General features: G+C 34.8%; 1 protein-coding gene across 4 annotated transcripts in view; it reads left to right on the forward strand.

The window, feature by feature from the left end:
• The window catches only part of CFAP47 (cilia and flagella associated protein 47), an 886,918-nt gene that overhangs the window by 55,213 nt on the left and 813,358 nt on the right, over positions 1-18,347 (forward strand). For 2 of the 4 annotated variants that reach the window (XM_016433371.2, XM_056826271.1), the window contains exons 5-8: positions 2,663-2,891; positions 4,312-4,472; positions 5,964-6,091; positions 7,367-7,602. In XM_016433371.2, coding sequence (XP_016288857.2) covers positions 2,663-2,891; positions 4,312-4,472; positions 5,964-6,091; positions 7,367-7,602 — 754 coding nt within the window. Of the gene's footprint in view, positions 1-2,662; positions 2,892-4,311; positions 4,473-5,963; positions 6,092-7,366; positions 7,603-18,347 lie in introns of those variants that run through there. The other 2 variants (XM_007493353.3, XM_056826272.1) reach the window with 2 other exon arrangements.

The following is an 18,347-nucleotide window of genomic DNA, read 5'->3' on the forward strand; positions in this document are numbered from 1 at the left end:
TAATTGTACAACCACAGTGGAACTGGAATCCATATTCTCAAATAGTAATGTAACGTAGTAAAGTAGTAATGGCTAGTGGGGAAAAGGAGGAAAAGCTATCATTAAATATATAAGGGGCAGTTTTGTAGGTGGCACAAGGCAAGGAATACTGACTTAAGAGTCAAGAATATGAGTTCAGACATTTACTGTTTATGTGACCCTGGACAAGCCATTGAACTTTCAACCTCAGTTTCCTCATTTGTTAAATGAAGATAGTAGTAGCACCTACTTCATAGGGTTGGCATGAGGATGAAATGAAATAACCTATGTAAAGAGCTTCATAAACCTTAAAGCTCTATATAAATGTTATGAATATTATGGTTATTATTTTTTGGATCTCCTAATATGTCCATTAGGTACCCTAGTTTCCATTAATAGTTTTTCAGGGAAGAGCCCTGAGGGAAGGAGCATGCTTGCTCAGAGGAGGTGCAGAGAAGACCACGGATTTGTATCTCAAGCTGAAGCACTTTGCTATACCAACTCCCCTTATAATTGCCCTCTAAGTCTGGAAAGAAAGTGAATTGGTGCCTGACAATTTAGAATAGATTATTGGTAGCTGAATAAACTTGTTATGCTCATTACTGTGGCTATTCCTAACCTTGTCAATATGCCAGCTTAGGAAGCCCATGCTCCTATTGAATGGTATGAGTTATAGATTTCTTCAATGCCACTTTTTTGTGTGTGTGTGTCTGAGACTAAATAGAAAAAAAATTGTTTTTAATTGGAAAGATTAAGTAGTCCTTCACTATATTTCCTTAGAATCACTTAAATTCCCCCATACAGCCTCCATTTTGTGGTCAGAGCATTGAAAGAGGCCCCCACCTATTGCGGGCACTGATGTACTCCAATATTCAAGATATTAATGATGCAATTTTGACTTAGCTAAATAAGGCCATGGTAGCAGACATCTTAAATCAAATGCCTCATATTATAGTTGAGGGATGGGAAATCAGTCCAAAGTAATTTTAGCATTTATCTAGTCACTTAAATTTTGGGAAAAAAAACAGGTGTGGAAAATATAGGTAAAGCCAAATATGCTCTGTATTAATTGACTAGCATTCCCCAACATAAAAAATATATTTTTTGTTATTCAGTCATTTTTCAGTCATGTCTTACCTTTTGTGACTCGATTTGCAGTTTTCTTGGAAAAGATACAGGAGTGGTTTACAATTTCTTTTTTTAGCTCATTGTTACAGATGGGGAACGAGACTAATAGAGTTGAGTGACTTGGCCAGGGATACACAGTTAGTAAGTATTTGAAGCCACATTTGAGCTCAGAAAGATAAGTTGTCCTGATTCTAAACCCAATGCTCTACCTATTGTATCACTTGGCTGTCTAGAAAAAAAGTAAACAACTCTTAATTAATTTCAAATAAATATCATTCCACTCCATCTCCATGCTTACTATAGTAACTGGTAATGCTTACTCAGTAAGAAGTAATAATTGCTCTAAAACCTAAACAGCACCATTTCCTATAAACTGAAACTTTTATGCCTCAGAGATCAAGGAAGCCAGACTGAAAATTCAAGCTCTAGTCCCAAAGGCAGCCTCCCTGCTTCCTTAAAGTGAAGCCAATTCACAGGTGTTGCTCCTAAACACACTTGACTAAAACCTTCCTCTATATTACCCCATAACCTTCCTATTTATTAAGTACTTTAACATTCCTGTCAAAAATGAATAGCAGTTATAGAATTCAAACCCAGGTCTTTGGACTCTAATTTCTTTTCCCTAAGTGTTTGAACATAAGCTTCAGAAGAAAAAATGACAATGTGAGATGAGGTCAAATGATGGAAATGGAGTTCAGGGCAAGGAGTGGTTGGGCTAGGTTAGGCTTGGTAACAAATACCTGTAAACCTGAGGGAAAGTTCGAGTTGGTGGATGGCTTGAGCTAAGGAGTTCTGAGGTTCAATAGGGCTAATGCCTTTTAGGTGTCTGAACTGTCTACCACTAGTATGATAAGCCCTTGGGGACTGATGTGGAAGTTGTAACCAGGCAGACTAAGGTGAGAAGAGCAAACTCGCCTGTAACAGAAACAGAGCTGATTAGTATTTGGGTGAGCTGCTGCCCTTTGAGCCTGGTCAAGATAGGGAAATCCAACCTCTCCAAAACGATAACAAAAAGTATTTTGTTCTGAGAGCTAGAGGGAGAGAGAGAGAGAGAGAGACAAAGAGACAGAGACACAAAGACAAAGACAGAGAGAAACAGATTACGTTTTGGAAAATAGTGAGTACATTCAGAAGTGTGAATTTATGTTTTGATGGAGGAAGGAAGCTTCATGATGGGAGAGGTGAGGAGACCTTTTCTTTTGAACATGAGAGGTTTTGTGTCTGGGCTGTTCAACAGACTTGGACATTTTCCCCCTAGAGATGGGTAAATCATTTACCACTCTTCAGTGTGCACATAGGATTAAAATAGTCATATTTGGGTTGAAATACTCTGACTAGTGGAATTCTGTATTAGCAGATAGATTAGTATTTTAAATTAATTAATGAATTGTCATTAATAATTATTATCACAAATAAGTTCTTTTTAGCCTATATTGGTGGCCAAACAGTATATTTTGATTCTTTCACTTATAAAAATTAATAAAATGTTCTTACTTTATTCTACTACTCTTATTAGAGTGAGTTTGCAGGGTGGTGAAGGCACATTTTTAAGGATTGAAGCCTATATCGTTCAGCAAATAATTGAACTACTAGATATGTATGGGGAAAAAATTTTGAAGTGTATACAATTTGGAACCACATTCTTTGGAACATCAAGGATTGAACATGCAATTATTTATAATAATAGTCCTAATAGTATGAGTTGGGTAGCAGTGATGGAGCATGAAACAGTTGGAGAAGAATTGGTAAGTTAGCGAAATGGCTTTAATATAATTTGAAAGTATCTACTAGTCTTTACCAAAACTAGGACAAGTCATTTGATTTTTGACATTACTAAGCTGCTTATCCTCATTTAGTTTATTTCTCCATGCTTATCTCCTGGGAACAACTTTCATAGAAACAGTGATTTTAAAAATATGATACCGATATTGTTCTCCCAACCACATTTCCCTCTCCCCCGACCCTCCACTTGCATTTGTAGGTTGGATCCCCTGCAGTGGAATTACTGTCAAATTCAAAGTACTCTGAAGACTAATTTGAAGGCATGTGCATCTATATACATATGAGTGTATGCGTACACATATACAACATGGGTAGGTGCACATATACTTACAAACAAAAAGTGAGCAGTTCTAGTTCCTAATAGACCAGAGATTTTTAGTAATTCCTCTGGGTCTATTCTCCTAAAACTATTGCTCATAAGCCTCCATTTACCTTAAAATCAAAGGCAGTTTCTGAAATGGCATAATAAGAACAATAACTACAAACCATTCCCTTGATAAACCTTGGCTTAGTCTCCCACAAATATACAGAGTCTTGATGAAAAGTTATCACATAGATAGAGTGCATTAATAAAGGAACATCGATATAGGGACTGTGGATGTTCAAGGCAACTCACACCTCCAACATGGCTAGATTGAACAAGGATAATCACTTTTCTTTGGTGTCCTTACACTGCCTTACTTCTACATAGGGTTTCTGATGGTGGGTAGTTCTGTTGGGCTCCCTGGGCCTTTTTCCATCACTCAGCAGCACTCTGTAGCTATACTCTTCCACCAAACTTCCTCTTTGTACTGACTCCTTAGAAAGTGTTTTGCTTTTAAAAGTCAGATGTGAATGCCACCCTTTAATTATATCAGATTAGACTGAAGAACACCCTGCCTCTGAAAAGGCTAATAAATGTCAAATACTTCTTTTGCTTCCGTTAACACCATAATATCTTAGTATTATTGTTATCTTTCCCTTAAATCCTGCAATTTCCTCAAGTGAGCTGGAGGGAACACAACTGATCTGGGATCACCTGATCAGCCTCTACCTCCAGTAGACTAATTTGAGGGTATGTGCATCCGTGTGTATATGAGTGTATGCATGTACAATATATGTAGATGTAGATGCCCCGTAAACTTAAAAGCTGAGTGATTCTAGTTCCTAATAGATTGTAGCTTTTAGTATTTTTTTTATTCTTATCTATTCTTTTGCAGGAAAACTTGTTTTAATTTTATAATGTGCCTACTTTTTGACCCCAATGTTCATTTATAAATGTTTAAAGAAAAGGAATGATCTGTAAATTTTCTTATACACTTTGGAGTGAGTGTAGTGAGTTTATATGTCAGAAAACCCTTTATATTATTTTTCTTAACTTTTTATTTTGGTTTTATATTGCAGGGCACAAATCTTCAGCAAAGAATAGATGACACGTTATATGATTTATGCTACATAAACAAAATAAGATCCATAGATGTTACCACTATTATTTCCTGTATACCCAATGAAGGGATTTTATTACCTTATCAAAAGACAGTAATTACATTTTGCTTTAGTCCAAAGTAAGTTTCTACAGATACATGTGTAAAAGAAATAATGTTAATTTTATTAGAAAAATTGTTAACTCATTCATCAGATTAATTTTAATAGTTTGCTTTAATAATACTGTAAAAACGCAAAAAATAATTCTTTATTGGCATTTGTCATGAACTTTTAATTTTAAATCAAACATTTCTTAGGCTATATTGTTTAGAAGTAAAGTTCTATTTATAATTATAATTTATTAATATATGTAAAAATTAGTTCACTGGATGATTAGTTTTCAAATGAAATTTCCAAAGTCATGTTATATAAATTTATATGAGTTGTTTTGATACAACTTTTCGAAACTGTTGATAAGTAGGAATAAAAGATGGTCCCTTATGGGAAGGAGTTGGTGGACAATTAAGTAGATTAAGCTTAGACATTTGGAATTTTGGCCATGGATGAGAGAATATAGTCATGCTCTTGATTCTGAGCTGGGTCAGTTTATGGGAAGCAGAGTGGACTTCTCAAATAGAGGATTCTCTTTGATAAAGAACTCTAAGTACAGAGTTCCAAGTGAGCAAACACAATGGATAAAGGCAGATCTATGTATAAAATACAAACTCATTGGACTGACATTTTAAAAAGTCTTCCACAATGGGACTCCAACTGATCTTTCTAGTTTTATTATCCATTGTTTCCCTTCACAAATGTTAATTTCCAGTCAGTACACCGGTATGTTAGTTGTTCTCCAAATGACTTGTGTATAGAATGAACTCTTTTTGAATTTGTGTCTTCTTTCAAAACTCAACTAAGTGCCTTTTCTGTGTGAAAGATCCCTTTAACGGGATCCCTTTAATTCTCTTTTCCTCCCCACCTTTTTTTCTACAATACTTTGTCTTACTTTTGCCTTCCACTTTCACTTCCTACTTTGTTGTATATTAATCCTTTGTATATGTATATATTGTATATGTATATATTAATTCTTTGAAGAATAAGTTGCAAAATGTTTTTGTTGCCTAAAACATTCATTGGACTTTTGATAAAAAATTCACTTGGTCAAAATCATCAACAAAAATGCCTTTTGAACACTATGGCTTTATTCTTTAGTAAACAGTCTACTAGTTTCTATGTAATGCAAGTGTAGAAATCACACTTTTCTTCAAAAAATACTACACAGTACCATATTAAACATGAAAAATATTGCAAATTCACACAAAGGGCAGATACCCAACCAGTAAACTTCTTTAAATTCCTTTCATCACAGTATATTGACTAAGTTTAAGAAACTAGTATATATGTGCATGAGAAAAACTGTTCCATGGATAAACTAACTAACTCAAAGGTATTGCTGAAAAAATACTTTCTGATTTTTAAAGTTTTGTCTAACTGTTCAAAATTTATACTAGGGTTTTAACTAAGAAATACTAAATAGATTTGGAGGTTGGAGTGAAATATTTTTTAAAATGGATTTAAAATTTTCTCTGGACTCTAACTGAAAGATAACTCTTGAATATTAATTTTTATAGATTATATGAAAATGGTAAGAAGTATGCTGGTTCATCCCACAGACAAGACTATGCTCTTTTTTTGAAATTTGAGGCAATAGAAAGTAAAGATCCTTTTTCGAAATCTGCAAAAGGAAAAGCTGGTGAAAGTAAGTGTGAAAAAATATCAGGTATAGATGTTTAAAATGACACAAACAAAGAAATGACAAACATATAAGTATTCAATATAAGAAATACTCAAATATTTACTGAACTGCTTAAAATAGTACATCTTGTATGAAAGAAAAAGTTAATGTTAGAGTATTTTTATATACTTTACTGATTTAACTCTTGATGGTCAATCACCAAGTTAAAAATATGCCACACAATTAGTACCATAGTGTTTGGGGACTAGGAAACTTTGATTTTAATAACAGTACTAACTTCTATTCCTACAGTGTTCTAAGGTATATAAACTTTTCTGCATGATAGTTGCATGAGGGAGCTAATGTGAATATTGTTATTCCTATTTTACAAATCAGGAAATTAAGGCTAAGAAAAGAGAAGTGACTTGCTCAGGGATAGTAAAACTCAAGCCCTTTCCTAGCGCCAAGCACAGAGTTGTTTTTGATATCCCACACCGATTATTTTCTTGTGCTACGCTTTTTCATTATGAATTAGTAAATCTATTCTGACATGATTTGACTAGCAAAATAGTCTATGTATAACAGAATAATGCCTTCTAAGTCAGAAATTCCACTTGTAAGATGTATGAAACATAAACCCTAAATTCATGCATTGGTTCTAAGGCAGAAAAGCAGTAAGGAGTAGGCAAGGAGGGTTAAGTGACTTGCCCAGGATCACACAGCTAGGAAGTGTCTGAGGTCAGATTTGAACCCAGGATATTTTGCCTTTAGGCCTGGCTCTCAATCCTCTGAGCTGCCTAACTGCCCCAGTTCCATACATTTTAGAGAATACATTTCAGGAGGATAAAATCAGTTAGAATAGCAAGGTTGAACCCTGACTTTAAGGTAGAAACTGTTCCTTTCCCATTTTGTCCAGGGCCTATTGAATGTGGTTGGCTCTGGGTTTACAAATGATGATTGTATTAAATAGATAGTCAGAGGCTGACAGGTTAATCCTGTTCCTCATTAAGAGAAAGACAGAAATACTAATCTTATTGCATGGTGAGCTTCATTCAGGAAGTCATACCTAGTCATTCCAGACCTAGAAGGTTTGTATCTTCTCTAATGGCAGCAGCCAAGAAATGGAGACTCCCTCATCAGTACCATTTGAGTTAAGCAACCCACAAACTTCCATCCTATACAGCTATTAACAGTTACAGGGACGTATTGGCACTTCATGTTATTTTAAGTTAAGTTAATTGAGCAAAGGTGAATGTCAAGATATTTTTAAATGCTTAGGAGTTTTATTGTTTTTTACAGGTCATTCTTTTCACAAAGTGGAGCTAGCCCTGACAGGCTCAGGAGTCCCTGTCTTATTAAATTTTGTTCCAGGAACAGACCTTGAATTCACACCTTGTTTTATGGGTCAACACTCAGATATTTTGTGCAGGATAGAAAATCAATCCTCGTTAATTCCTGTAACATTCAGCTTCCATAAAGTAGCACATTTTAAAATTATTCCAGAGAAAGGCAAGATAGACGAAGGAAGTAATCAGGTAATGCAGATCTTTCCTTTCAAATTGCTTTTAAAACATATTTAAGTCTGAAAAATTATGCTCATTGCACAAAAAATGGCTTTGCTCATTTATGATTTTGTTCTAGTCTTTCCCCCCATTACTCACATTACAAATAAATCTATATTGAGTAGCGCTACACTCAAGGCACTCTGATTGTCAGTGTGAGAAACGCATTGAACAAGATAGTAAGATAAGGATTGTGCTGTAGCTAACTTGAAAGCTTGGAAGTACCAAGTATTAAATTTTCCGTGTGACCATCTACATTTTCTAAATTAATAGATGCAAACACTTCAGGAATTCATTTATGTTCTGTTGGTTGTCTGCACTTAAGAAAATTATGGAGAAAACATCAATAATTAAGATTAAACTTAATCTGTACAGGAGGCACATTTTTAGGAGGTGAAAGAGAAGAGCTGGTTGTTCAACATTTTCTAGTATACCATTGCCTTTAGGTATTTACAATTATTTTTTTTTAACATATAAAATATAAAAAACAGTAAAAATATAAATAATGATTCAGGACATTAAAAACTAATTGGAGGGGGCAGCTAGGGTATCAGTGGATTGAGAGCCAGGCCTAGAGACAGGAGGTCATGGGTTCAAATATGGCCGTAGTGTGATCCTGGGCGGGTCACTTAAGTCCTATTACCAAGCTCTTAGTTCCCTTCTTCCTTGGAACCAATATACAGTATTGAATCTAAAACAGAAGATAAGGATTTAAAAAAACAGTAAGAAAAACTTTAAACCAAAAATAAGGGGAAGGATAATATTGCTTGCACACGTGTATATGTGAGTCTATATCAAATACATAAATATAAATGAAAAAAATGTGCCCTTTTACTTGTGTGTGTTCGAATACACACCAAACTAGATAACAGAAAGAATAGCTACACTGTATAAATAATAGTTGAGATACTCAGAGAATACCCAGATTGTTCATAGGAAGTACAATCCAAGGAAGGAACCAATATTGACATCTATGACCTAAGATCTTTATAAACAAAGGCAGAAAGAATACCAACCTGAAGAAGGGATTCTAATGTAAAGAGGGGACTTTGATGTCTGTGGTATCAAGATGTTCTGATAAGACTCACTACTGTAATGACTTTAGAGCTTTTTTTCAAAGCTAGAACAATAGGAAAAAGAGAAGAGTAGTATTTTATATGAAGACATACTCATATAAGACAATCCAGATACTAGTATGGAAAACATGGTATGGAACGTGTGGATAAAGATCGACCAAGGTAAAAATGGAGTGGTCTTTGGTATATACTACATATGATCTTTAGTATATACTACAAAATATCTGGATAGAAAGAGGAAAAAATAAAGGTCATTAAAGAGATATGATTTAGTGTAATAGTGATGGAGAACTTTGCTTATCCAGATATCTACTGGAACTTTCTCTCTGCCAAAAAACAGCCCCTCTCCATGCAGATTAGTCTGGTTTTCCTTTAAGAGGTATTGAAACTATCACAGTACTTAATTGGTTAAAGGAGTGTAGATTTCTATTGCTCTTAAGTACAAAACTGAGGGCATCATTAGTCACCTGCTCCTCTCTGAGGCTTCTGATGATAGATTGGCATGAAAGACAAAATGGTAAGACATACAAAAAATGTTGTTTCCTTGCTGAATATCTTTTCCCTGATCTGAATATCACTCCAATGCTATGGTCAAGTAAATTTCTTTTTATAAAAAAAAAACTATCAAATGTTCTATAAGTATTTAATGCCAGTTTTATAAAAGGATAATGACATGGTTTTATCCATGCTTTAGGAAAATCTCTTTGGCAGCTGTGTGGAGGATGAATTAGAATAGGAGAAAGACTTGAGGCAGAGAGGCCATTTCTGAAGCTATTGCAATAGTTCAATTATGAGATAATGAAGTTCTGAACTAGGTTTTTATTTGTGTGGAATGGAGAGGAGATAGCTGGTGATGGTAAGAGATAAGAGATGTTATGGAGATAGAAACAATAAGATTAACTGATAAGAAATATGGGATGAGGAAGTAGAAGGAGTAGAAGATAACACTAAAGTTGTGCTTCTGTGTCACTGGAAGAATGTAGCATCCTTGTTAGAAATAGTGAAGTTTATAAATGGAGTGAATTTGGAGATAAATATAAAGAATTCAATTTATATGATGAGAATGATTTATATCCTTGGGTCCTGAACTGACTGACAAAAAAAGTGAACCGTCAATCATCTTTCAGTGATTGTAGAAAATGGAAAATATAGGATTAATGATCATATGATATGATCATAGAAGAGATCTTAGAGGCCATCTGGTCTAACTCTCATATATATATATGTATATATATATGAGTTCCAGGGAGGTTGTGATGCACAACTTAATTGAGCAACTTACTATATAAATAATAGGCATTAGAAAAGAGTTTCTGAATTTAGGTTTTCTTACTCCATAGACAGTAAGTATTCTTTCCAATGAAGAATTTATTAGGAATTTTCCTTCTTTTGGTTGAGGACAGGTTTAAAAAAAATAGAAGGGATTAGATGATGTAAACTATAGTGTATTGTCCTTGATTTTGATTGCTTGGAAAATGCTAGACAATATTAATTACGATATAATTAGTGAAAATCTAGTAAAGGAAGTAGTGTTCAGAAACAACCAGCAAAGATTTATCAAGAACAGGTCATGAGGAGGTTGTGGGAAAATGCCTAGGAGAGCATTTTGAAGTGCTTCATCACTACTTAGGGATGTTACTAAAGATAGAGATGACTATCATACTTTTCCACTCAACTCAAGAATCGACAGATGGACCCTCAGAGTCCTGGAAAGGTCTTGGAAGAGACAAGTAGGACAGGTCTAGATAGAAGAACATAGGGCAGAGCTTAGAAAGTCTTGAAGGTTCCACTCTCTCCAGAGCAGCCCCAGTCTTTTCTGAGGGATGGGCTATAGGCAATGCCATTGTTGGCCTATATCCCAAAGAAGTTGTAAAAAAGACAAAAAAGACTTGATATGTACAAAAATATTTGTAATAGCTCTGTTCATGGTAGTTAAAAATGGGAAATTAAGGAATATTCTCCTCTTGGAAAGCAGCTAAACAAACTGTGGTCTATTAATGTAATAGATTATTGTGGTGTCATAAAAAATGATGAAATAGACATACACACACACACACACACACACACACACACACATATATATATATATATATATATATATATGAAATTGGGAACTTATTTAAACTGATGCAAAATGAAGTAACCAAACCAAAGAGAATAATTTATACAACAATAAAAACAATAAAGAGTAAAACAACTTTGAAATAACTTTCTAACTCTAATAATGCCATGATGAATAACAAATCCAAAAGATTGAATATAAAACACATAAGTTACTTCCAACAGAGAGATGATAAAGTGAAAATGCAGAAAACAACAACATACATTTTACTGGACTATGTAGTTATGTAATAAATTCAACACTCATTCATTCATATGAATAGAGAAAGGGCAGTGAGAGGGATAGATTGACTTTTAGAAATAATTTTATTTTTTATTTTAAATTTTTTCTTTTCCTTTGTCCAGATCACATATCAATATAATTTTAAATATTTGTTTTCTGAAATTTTAAAATCTATATTTTCTTCTTTCCTCTCACTTTTCCCTTCCCCAAGAAAGCAAGCAATATAATACAGATTGTACATTTATTATCATACTATATATTTCCCTGTTCATCATGCTGTGAAATAAGACAAGAGTTGCTTACATTAGAGAAAAATTCATAGTGGAAATAAAAGTGAAGAATGGTACATTCAGATGCCATCTGTTCCTTTTGTGGAGGTGGATAAATATCCCTTTTTGTCATAAGACCCTCAGAGTTGTCCATTTTCCTTGCCTTGTTGATAGTAATTAAGTAATTCATAGTATTTTTATATATTATTGACATTACTGTGAACAATGTTCTCCTGATTCTGCTCACTTCATTTTGAATCACTTCACTTAAGTCTTTCCAGGTTTTTTTGTGATCATCTTGTTTGTCATTTCTTATGGAGCAACAATATTTCATTGCAATTATATACCACAACTTGTTCAGTCATTCTTCAGTTGATAGAAATCTTTTCAGTTTCCAGTTCTTTGCCACCACAAAAAGAGCTGATATAAATATTTTAGAACATATAGTTTCTTTTTGTTTACTTGATCACCTTAGAAAACAAACCTAATAATAGTGGTTTTACTGGGTCACAAGTATACATAGTCTCATTGCTGACTGACAGGGTTCCAAATGAGAGACTAATGAGACGAGAGTGTGTGGTGGTATAGTTTTATTGTAGGGAAGGTGGGGCAAGGGGAAAGAGAGGGAATGAGCAGTGAGGGAGAGAAGCCTGGAGCCAGGAGAGGCGTTTGAAGAGTCTCTTCCAATGGGGGGAGGGGAATGGGGGAAAGGGGCAGTGAGAGAGGAGGTGGTTTTTATAGGGTGGTTGCTAGGGATGAGGTAACCTGGATTGCTTTAATTAATTAATTCAGGTGAATTACCCCGACCAACCTCATTGGATGGCCCTAAGAGGGGGTGTGGTACATCATCTCTGAGTTGGGAAGATGTTCCCAGCCTGCTGGTCAGTGATGCAGGAGGTTATTTATCCAGGTCTGACAGAAAAGTCCTGTTGTTCCGCTAGGTTTTACTGGGACAGGTGCTGGGGATGGGGGCTATTAGTTTAAGTAGGAATTGGGGGAAGGGGTTTTGGTCCCATGGTCTATCATTCCCATCTTTTGATTTCTATAAAAAAGAAACAAATGTGGTGGAAGATGGAAGGGGGGTTTTGGAGAGGGAGCAATTTTAGGGAGGAGGCCATGAGTCCAAGGGAGAATGGTTTTGCTCATTAAACTGCTTCCTGCTAAGGAGAGGGAGTCATGAATCATTGGGTCTCTCATGATCCTTTCTGCATCCCTTGGTCTGGATTAGTGTTGGTGATGTCTGAAATAGGAGAATATTATGGAGGAGGACCCAGGGGAGGGGGTAGCAGGCAGGCAAAGTGGGAGAGAGGACAGGAGGAGATGTAAGACAACAGAAGAAAGGAAGAGTGAATACAGAAGTAGTGGATGCATTCACTACTTCTGTATTCACTCATTTTCTTTTCACATAGTTTTATAACTCTTTGACTATAATTCCAGATTGCTCTCCAAAATGAATGGATTAGTTACCAACAATGTATCAGTGTTGCCATTTTCCCATATCCCCTCCAATGTTTGTCATTTTGTCCTTTCACCATTTTAATTTATCTGATAGGTGTGAGTTGATATCTGAGTTGTTTTGGTTTATACTTTTCTAATCAATAATGACTTAAAGCCTTTTTCATAAAGTTATAAAAACTATCTAAAACTTTCTAAGAAATAGAAAAGTAGATCAGTTGAATAGAATAGATATACAAAAACAAGTTGTAAAATATTATAGTGACCTTGTTTATGATAAAGGTAAATAAAGATTCATTTTTTTGGAACAAGAATTCATCATTTGGTATAATTGTTAGGAAAACTGAAAAATGATTTGGCAGAAACTAGATAGAAACCAGTACTTACATCATTTACCAAGGTAAGAGCTAAATGATCATGGAACATTATATTATACCCAAATTCAAGAGCTCTCAGGCCAAGGAGAAAATACTGCTATCAGCCAGAAAGAAAGAATTCAGATATCATGGAGCCACATTTAGGATTACATAGGATTACATGAAAGAATTGAAAGGCTTAGAATATCATATTCCAGGAAGCAAAGGAATCAGGTTTACAACTGAAAATCACCTACCCAGCAAAACTGAGTGTATTTTTTCAGGGGGAAAAATAGTCATTTAATAAAATAGAAGATTGCCATGCATTCTTAATGAAAAGACCAGACATAAACAGAAAATTTGATGTCCAAATACAAGACCTAAGAGAAGCATGAGAAGATAAAAAAGAAATAAAAAATTTAAGAGATTCACTCAATAAGGATGAACTGTTTATATTCCTACATGGAAATATGATATTCATAATTCTTAAATTTTTTATCATTATCAAAGTAGTTAGAAGGAATATAGAAAGAAACATGGTATGAGAGTAAGTTGTTTAGGATGACATACAAAAAACCATCAAAGAGTGAAAAATAGGATTGCACTGAGAGAAAAGGGAAGAGAGGAAAAATGGGATAAATTATATCACCTAAAGAGCCATGAAAAATATTACTGAGGAGGGAAAGATGAAGGTGATGATGAGTAATGTGTAAACCTTACTCCATAGGAATTAATTTAGAGAGGAAATATCAATGATACTGCTTGTGATATCAGATCCTATCTTACCCTATAGAGAGGTAGAAGGGGCATAAGATGAGGGTTGGAGAGGGAAGTAATATGAGGGAGGGATAATTGGGGATTGATGAAAAGCAAAACCTTTATGAGGAAGTGAGGAGATAATTTCTTCAGGCCTGTGATAATCTCTTGAGAAATTTCTTCAGGAATTATTGCCCTAAGTTTGACATCATCTCACTTAATGAATTTGGCACATTGCCACCTATCTACATGATAACGAAGAAGATCAGGAAAGGGAAAAGGATGATCTAAAGAAAAAACTCTGAGACTAATGAAATATTAAGGCAGAAAGAAATACAGGAAGTTAAGAACCTGGCTACAATGAAGACATTTAACAGACAAACCACACAGTATAGACAGATACTCCAAAGTCAAAAGAGGGTGCAAAGAGATACCAGGACTAGTTTTTTATGTTCTCATCAGGGACACACAGTAAGAAACTGCCCAATGAAACATTGCTATGAACAGGACCAAAATAAGACAGATGTATATTATCAAGGAAAAGTATTTAACAACAAAAACTATAGGAGACAGGACTCTAATAGCAAGCAGTGTTGTTCTTGCTACAGACTGAGAGAAGAGGAGACCCCAGATCTGAAATCCATGGAAGCAGCCATAGCTTCTGGAGCAAAACTCCATTATTCAGAGGTTGTGGCTAGGTTGGTTGTCTCTCGAACCGAGGATGACGATTGTATTTGTGCGTTTTTGTGCACAAAGACACCAGTGCATGAAGATTTAAGTGGAAAAGTCGATGCACAGAGATAGTCCCACTCTCTTGGCATTGGAAGCCTGGGTCCATTGGCACGAAAAGTCGTTACACCTGGAGATTTCCTCAGCTGCATTGGATGGCCGTGTTGTCTTTTGTGCTCCATCATGCCCTAAGCACTCCACAGTGCCTTGCTGCATCGCCATCTCAGCCGTTGAACCTTCTTGTTGGTTTCTTCTGCCTGTTCTGCCGAAGCAGTCTTAACATGCTGGGTGAGCAAAGCCCTAGTTCACCAGGGGTCGACGTCGACCCGATGGCTACCCTCACAAGGTTTAGCCGGCCTGTCGAAGCTGTTGCCCGGGGTGTGGCCGCTGCCACATGCTAGCAGATACTAGGAGCCACAAGTGAGAGCTGGGTGTCAGGTGAGGGTCAGTGGCTGGAGAGCTGCCCTAGAAGGGCATGACAAGTCCTCCATACCAGAGATATTACCCCTCCCTGAGCACCCCATACACCCCCGGTTGTGGCTAGGAATAATCATTATACCACATGACTCCAGGCTCTAGCGTTATCTAGTAAAAAAGAGAAAAATTTAGTAGGTATTTCCGGTTTTGTAGATGTTATAGTATAATTTTCCATCCCCTATTCAGTTATTCCATTCCCATTCAATGCACTATTATTAACTAACTCTGTATCACTTTGGACCACTGCTGTCTGTGAGCTAACAGCTTGCTCAGAGGAAAGGTTTGTATTTGTGTTAATTTTAGTTTGAGAACTGCTTGGATGATGTTTCACTATTAAAGACTTCTGTTCCCACTCCCTTAAATTGTCACCACAGAACAGAGAATTAGAGTATATTACTGGGCAATAGCTAGAAAAAGAATTGGGAAATATAGAAATCACTGAAATAGGATTAGACCAAGACATGAAACCTGATTTAACAACACCCAACAGAGAATTATAATAGGTCACTTAACAAAAGCTAATGAAAGACCTGGAGAGTACCAAAATCAGTGACCAAGAGTCAGACTTAGACCTGGATGATACAGTACTAAATGGTACAATAATAGTTGCCCAAAAATAGTGATGAAGAACAAGAACCCTATGAGTACATCAAGCTCTATGATAAAGTTCACAAAGATTTAGATGAGAGGGATACAAATTGACATAGTGAAAACCTGAATTCAGAACAAACAATCTTTTCTGATTCTGATTCTGAAGAAGCAATTGAATACATAGGAAATTCTTTATCAGTAGAGGAAATACTGTTATGTCAGTAGGTAGTTATAAAGAATTTTGTAAGAAATATGACACTGAATTGGAAGTCATATGCTAGAGAACAAACTGAAGAAAATATAGACAATGTGATGCTATTATCACACCTTCCTTTCCGTAACCCAGAACTTTTCATAAACCAAGAGACAATACATAATGATGACCCTCACTATCATGCCTGGTACCAATTCCACAGAAACCCATACAGAAAGGAAGTTTACATTTATCCAGAGTGCTACTAAACATAAGATCCTATACTTTATCCATGAAGTTACCTTAATCAAATTAGGAAAACCCTTAAGCCATAATGACAAACCCTGGCTGCCAAAACTGAGACAACTAAAAAACAAACAAACAAAAAAACAAAAATCACCATTAAATGGAGATGAAAAACATCAAAAATACAATTGGAGCATCTTACCCAAACTAAATTTATTGCATGGAACCAAGAATCTAAAACCATAAGCAACCAAAACAGATTACAGAAAAGAACTGAAATAAGATACCCATATCCCTTATAATCCACCTTAAAAAAATCTTTCCAGGGGGAGAAAGACAGGGAGGGCATCCCATGGAGATTTTTAACTAATAGTTTCATGCATCTCACGTTAAACATCACTATGCCCATGATAACACACCACAAGACAATTTAAAGGAAGCCCAAGAATCCATGCAAACACAGACGCCCCAAGAATAACTCTTGATAAACAGAGAGGCCATGAATACAACAAAATTTCACAAGAAGAAATAGATACTGAACAGAGACAATGAAACCAAAACAGAATAATGCCCAACATGGAAAGTAAATATATATACAAATCTCCATCTCAAGCGAAGACTAAAATATCATTAACTTCTACAATCAACCACATAGGAATATAATAATCACCTTACAATCACACATTAAGAATGATATCTCCATTCATTACAGAGGGAGAGAGAAAGCAGAATCAAAGGTGGAGGGGAATACAAAGATGGTAGTCATAATTGTGAATGTTAATGCAATGAACTCACCCAGAAAATGGAATCAGATAGCAGACTAGAATCTTAGAAACACATATGAGGCAGGGAAACACAGAATAAAGATAAAGGGATAGAAAAGAATAAATTCTATTTTAGCAGAAGTAAAAAAAATACAAGAGTAGCTATCATGATCTCTGACAAAGCTAAAGCAAAAATCTAATTCAAAGTAAGGACAGGAAATTAAATCTTAATGAAAGGTATTATAGACAATGGAGTAATAGCAATACTAAATATATATGTACCAAAAAGTATAACCTCCAAAATTTTAAAGTAGAAATTTAATTAGCTTCTGGAAGAAAAGAACAGTAAAACTATATTAGTGGGGGACCTCAATTTTCCCTTCTTAGAACCCCATAAATCTAACCAAAAAATAAGTGAAAAAGAAGTAAAATAAGCACATGTAACTTTAGAAAAGTTAGATTTAATAGATTCTGGAGGAAACTGAATAGGGATACAAAGAAACATATTTTCTTTTCAGCAGCACATAGTATATACAAAAAAACTGACCATGTAGTAGGGCATAAAAATTCACAACCAAATATAGAAAAGCCTAAATAATAAGTGCATTTTTTAAAATCATAAGGTAATAAAATTATAATAAATAAGGGTCCCTGGAAAGAAAAATTAAAACTAGTTGAAACTAAATAATGTAATTCTTCAAAATGGGTAGGTTAAAGAACAAAGTATAGAAACGATCAATTTTATTAAAGAGAATGATAATGAGGAGACAATATATCAAAATTCATGAGATATAGTCAAAGCAGTCTTTAGGGGAAAATTTATATATATAATTTATATATGGTGCTTTAATCAATAAAATAGAGAAAAATCCATTCAATGAATTGGGCATCCACCTAAAAAAGATCAAATTAAAAACACCCCAATTGAGGACTAAATTTGAAATTCTAAAAATCAAAGAGAAAATTAATAAAAATTAAAAGGGAACCATTAAACTAATAAATAAGACTAGGAGTTGGTTTTATAAAAACATAAAATAGAGCACTGGTTAATTTGATTAAAAAAAGGAAAGAAGAAATTCAAAGCTGTGTTGTTCAATTATGTGACAATAAATCTGGCAATCTAGGTAAAATGGACAAATATTTACAAAAATATAAATTGCTGAGTTTAGCAATAGCAAAAGGGGAAATAGAATACTTAAAATAATCCCATCTCAGAAAAAGAATTTGAACAAGTCACCAAAGGAATGAAAAGACCTTTTCTCAAAATAATAAATAGTATTTATTTTAAACTATCAGTAGGTATTATCTGTAATGGGAATAAGTTAGAAGCCTTCCTAATAAGGTCAGAGGTAAAACAAGGTTGCCCATTATCACAACTGCTATCTAATATTATACTAGAAATGCCACTGGATTTTATTTACTTTGGAAGAGAGAGTGAGGCTGATGACTTTGTGCAACTCTG

This window comes from Monodelphis domestica, chromosome 4, assembly GCF_027887165.1.
Source record: "Monodelphis domestica isolate mMonDom1 chromosome 4, mMonDom1.pri, whole genome shotgun sequence".
NCBI classification, from domain to species: Eukaryota; Metazoa; Chordata; class Mammalia; order Didelphimorphia; family Didelphidae; genus Monodelphis; species Monodelphis domestica.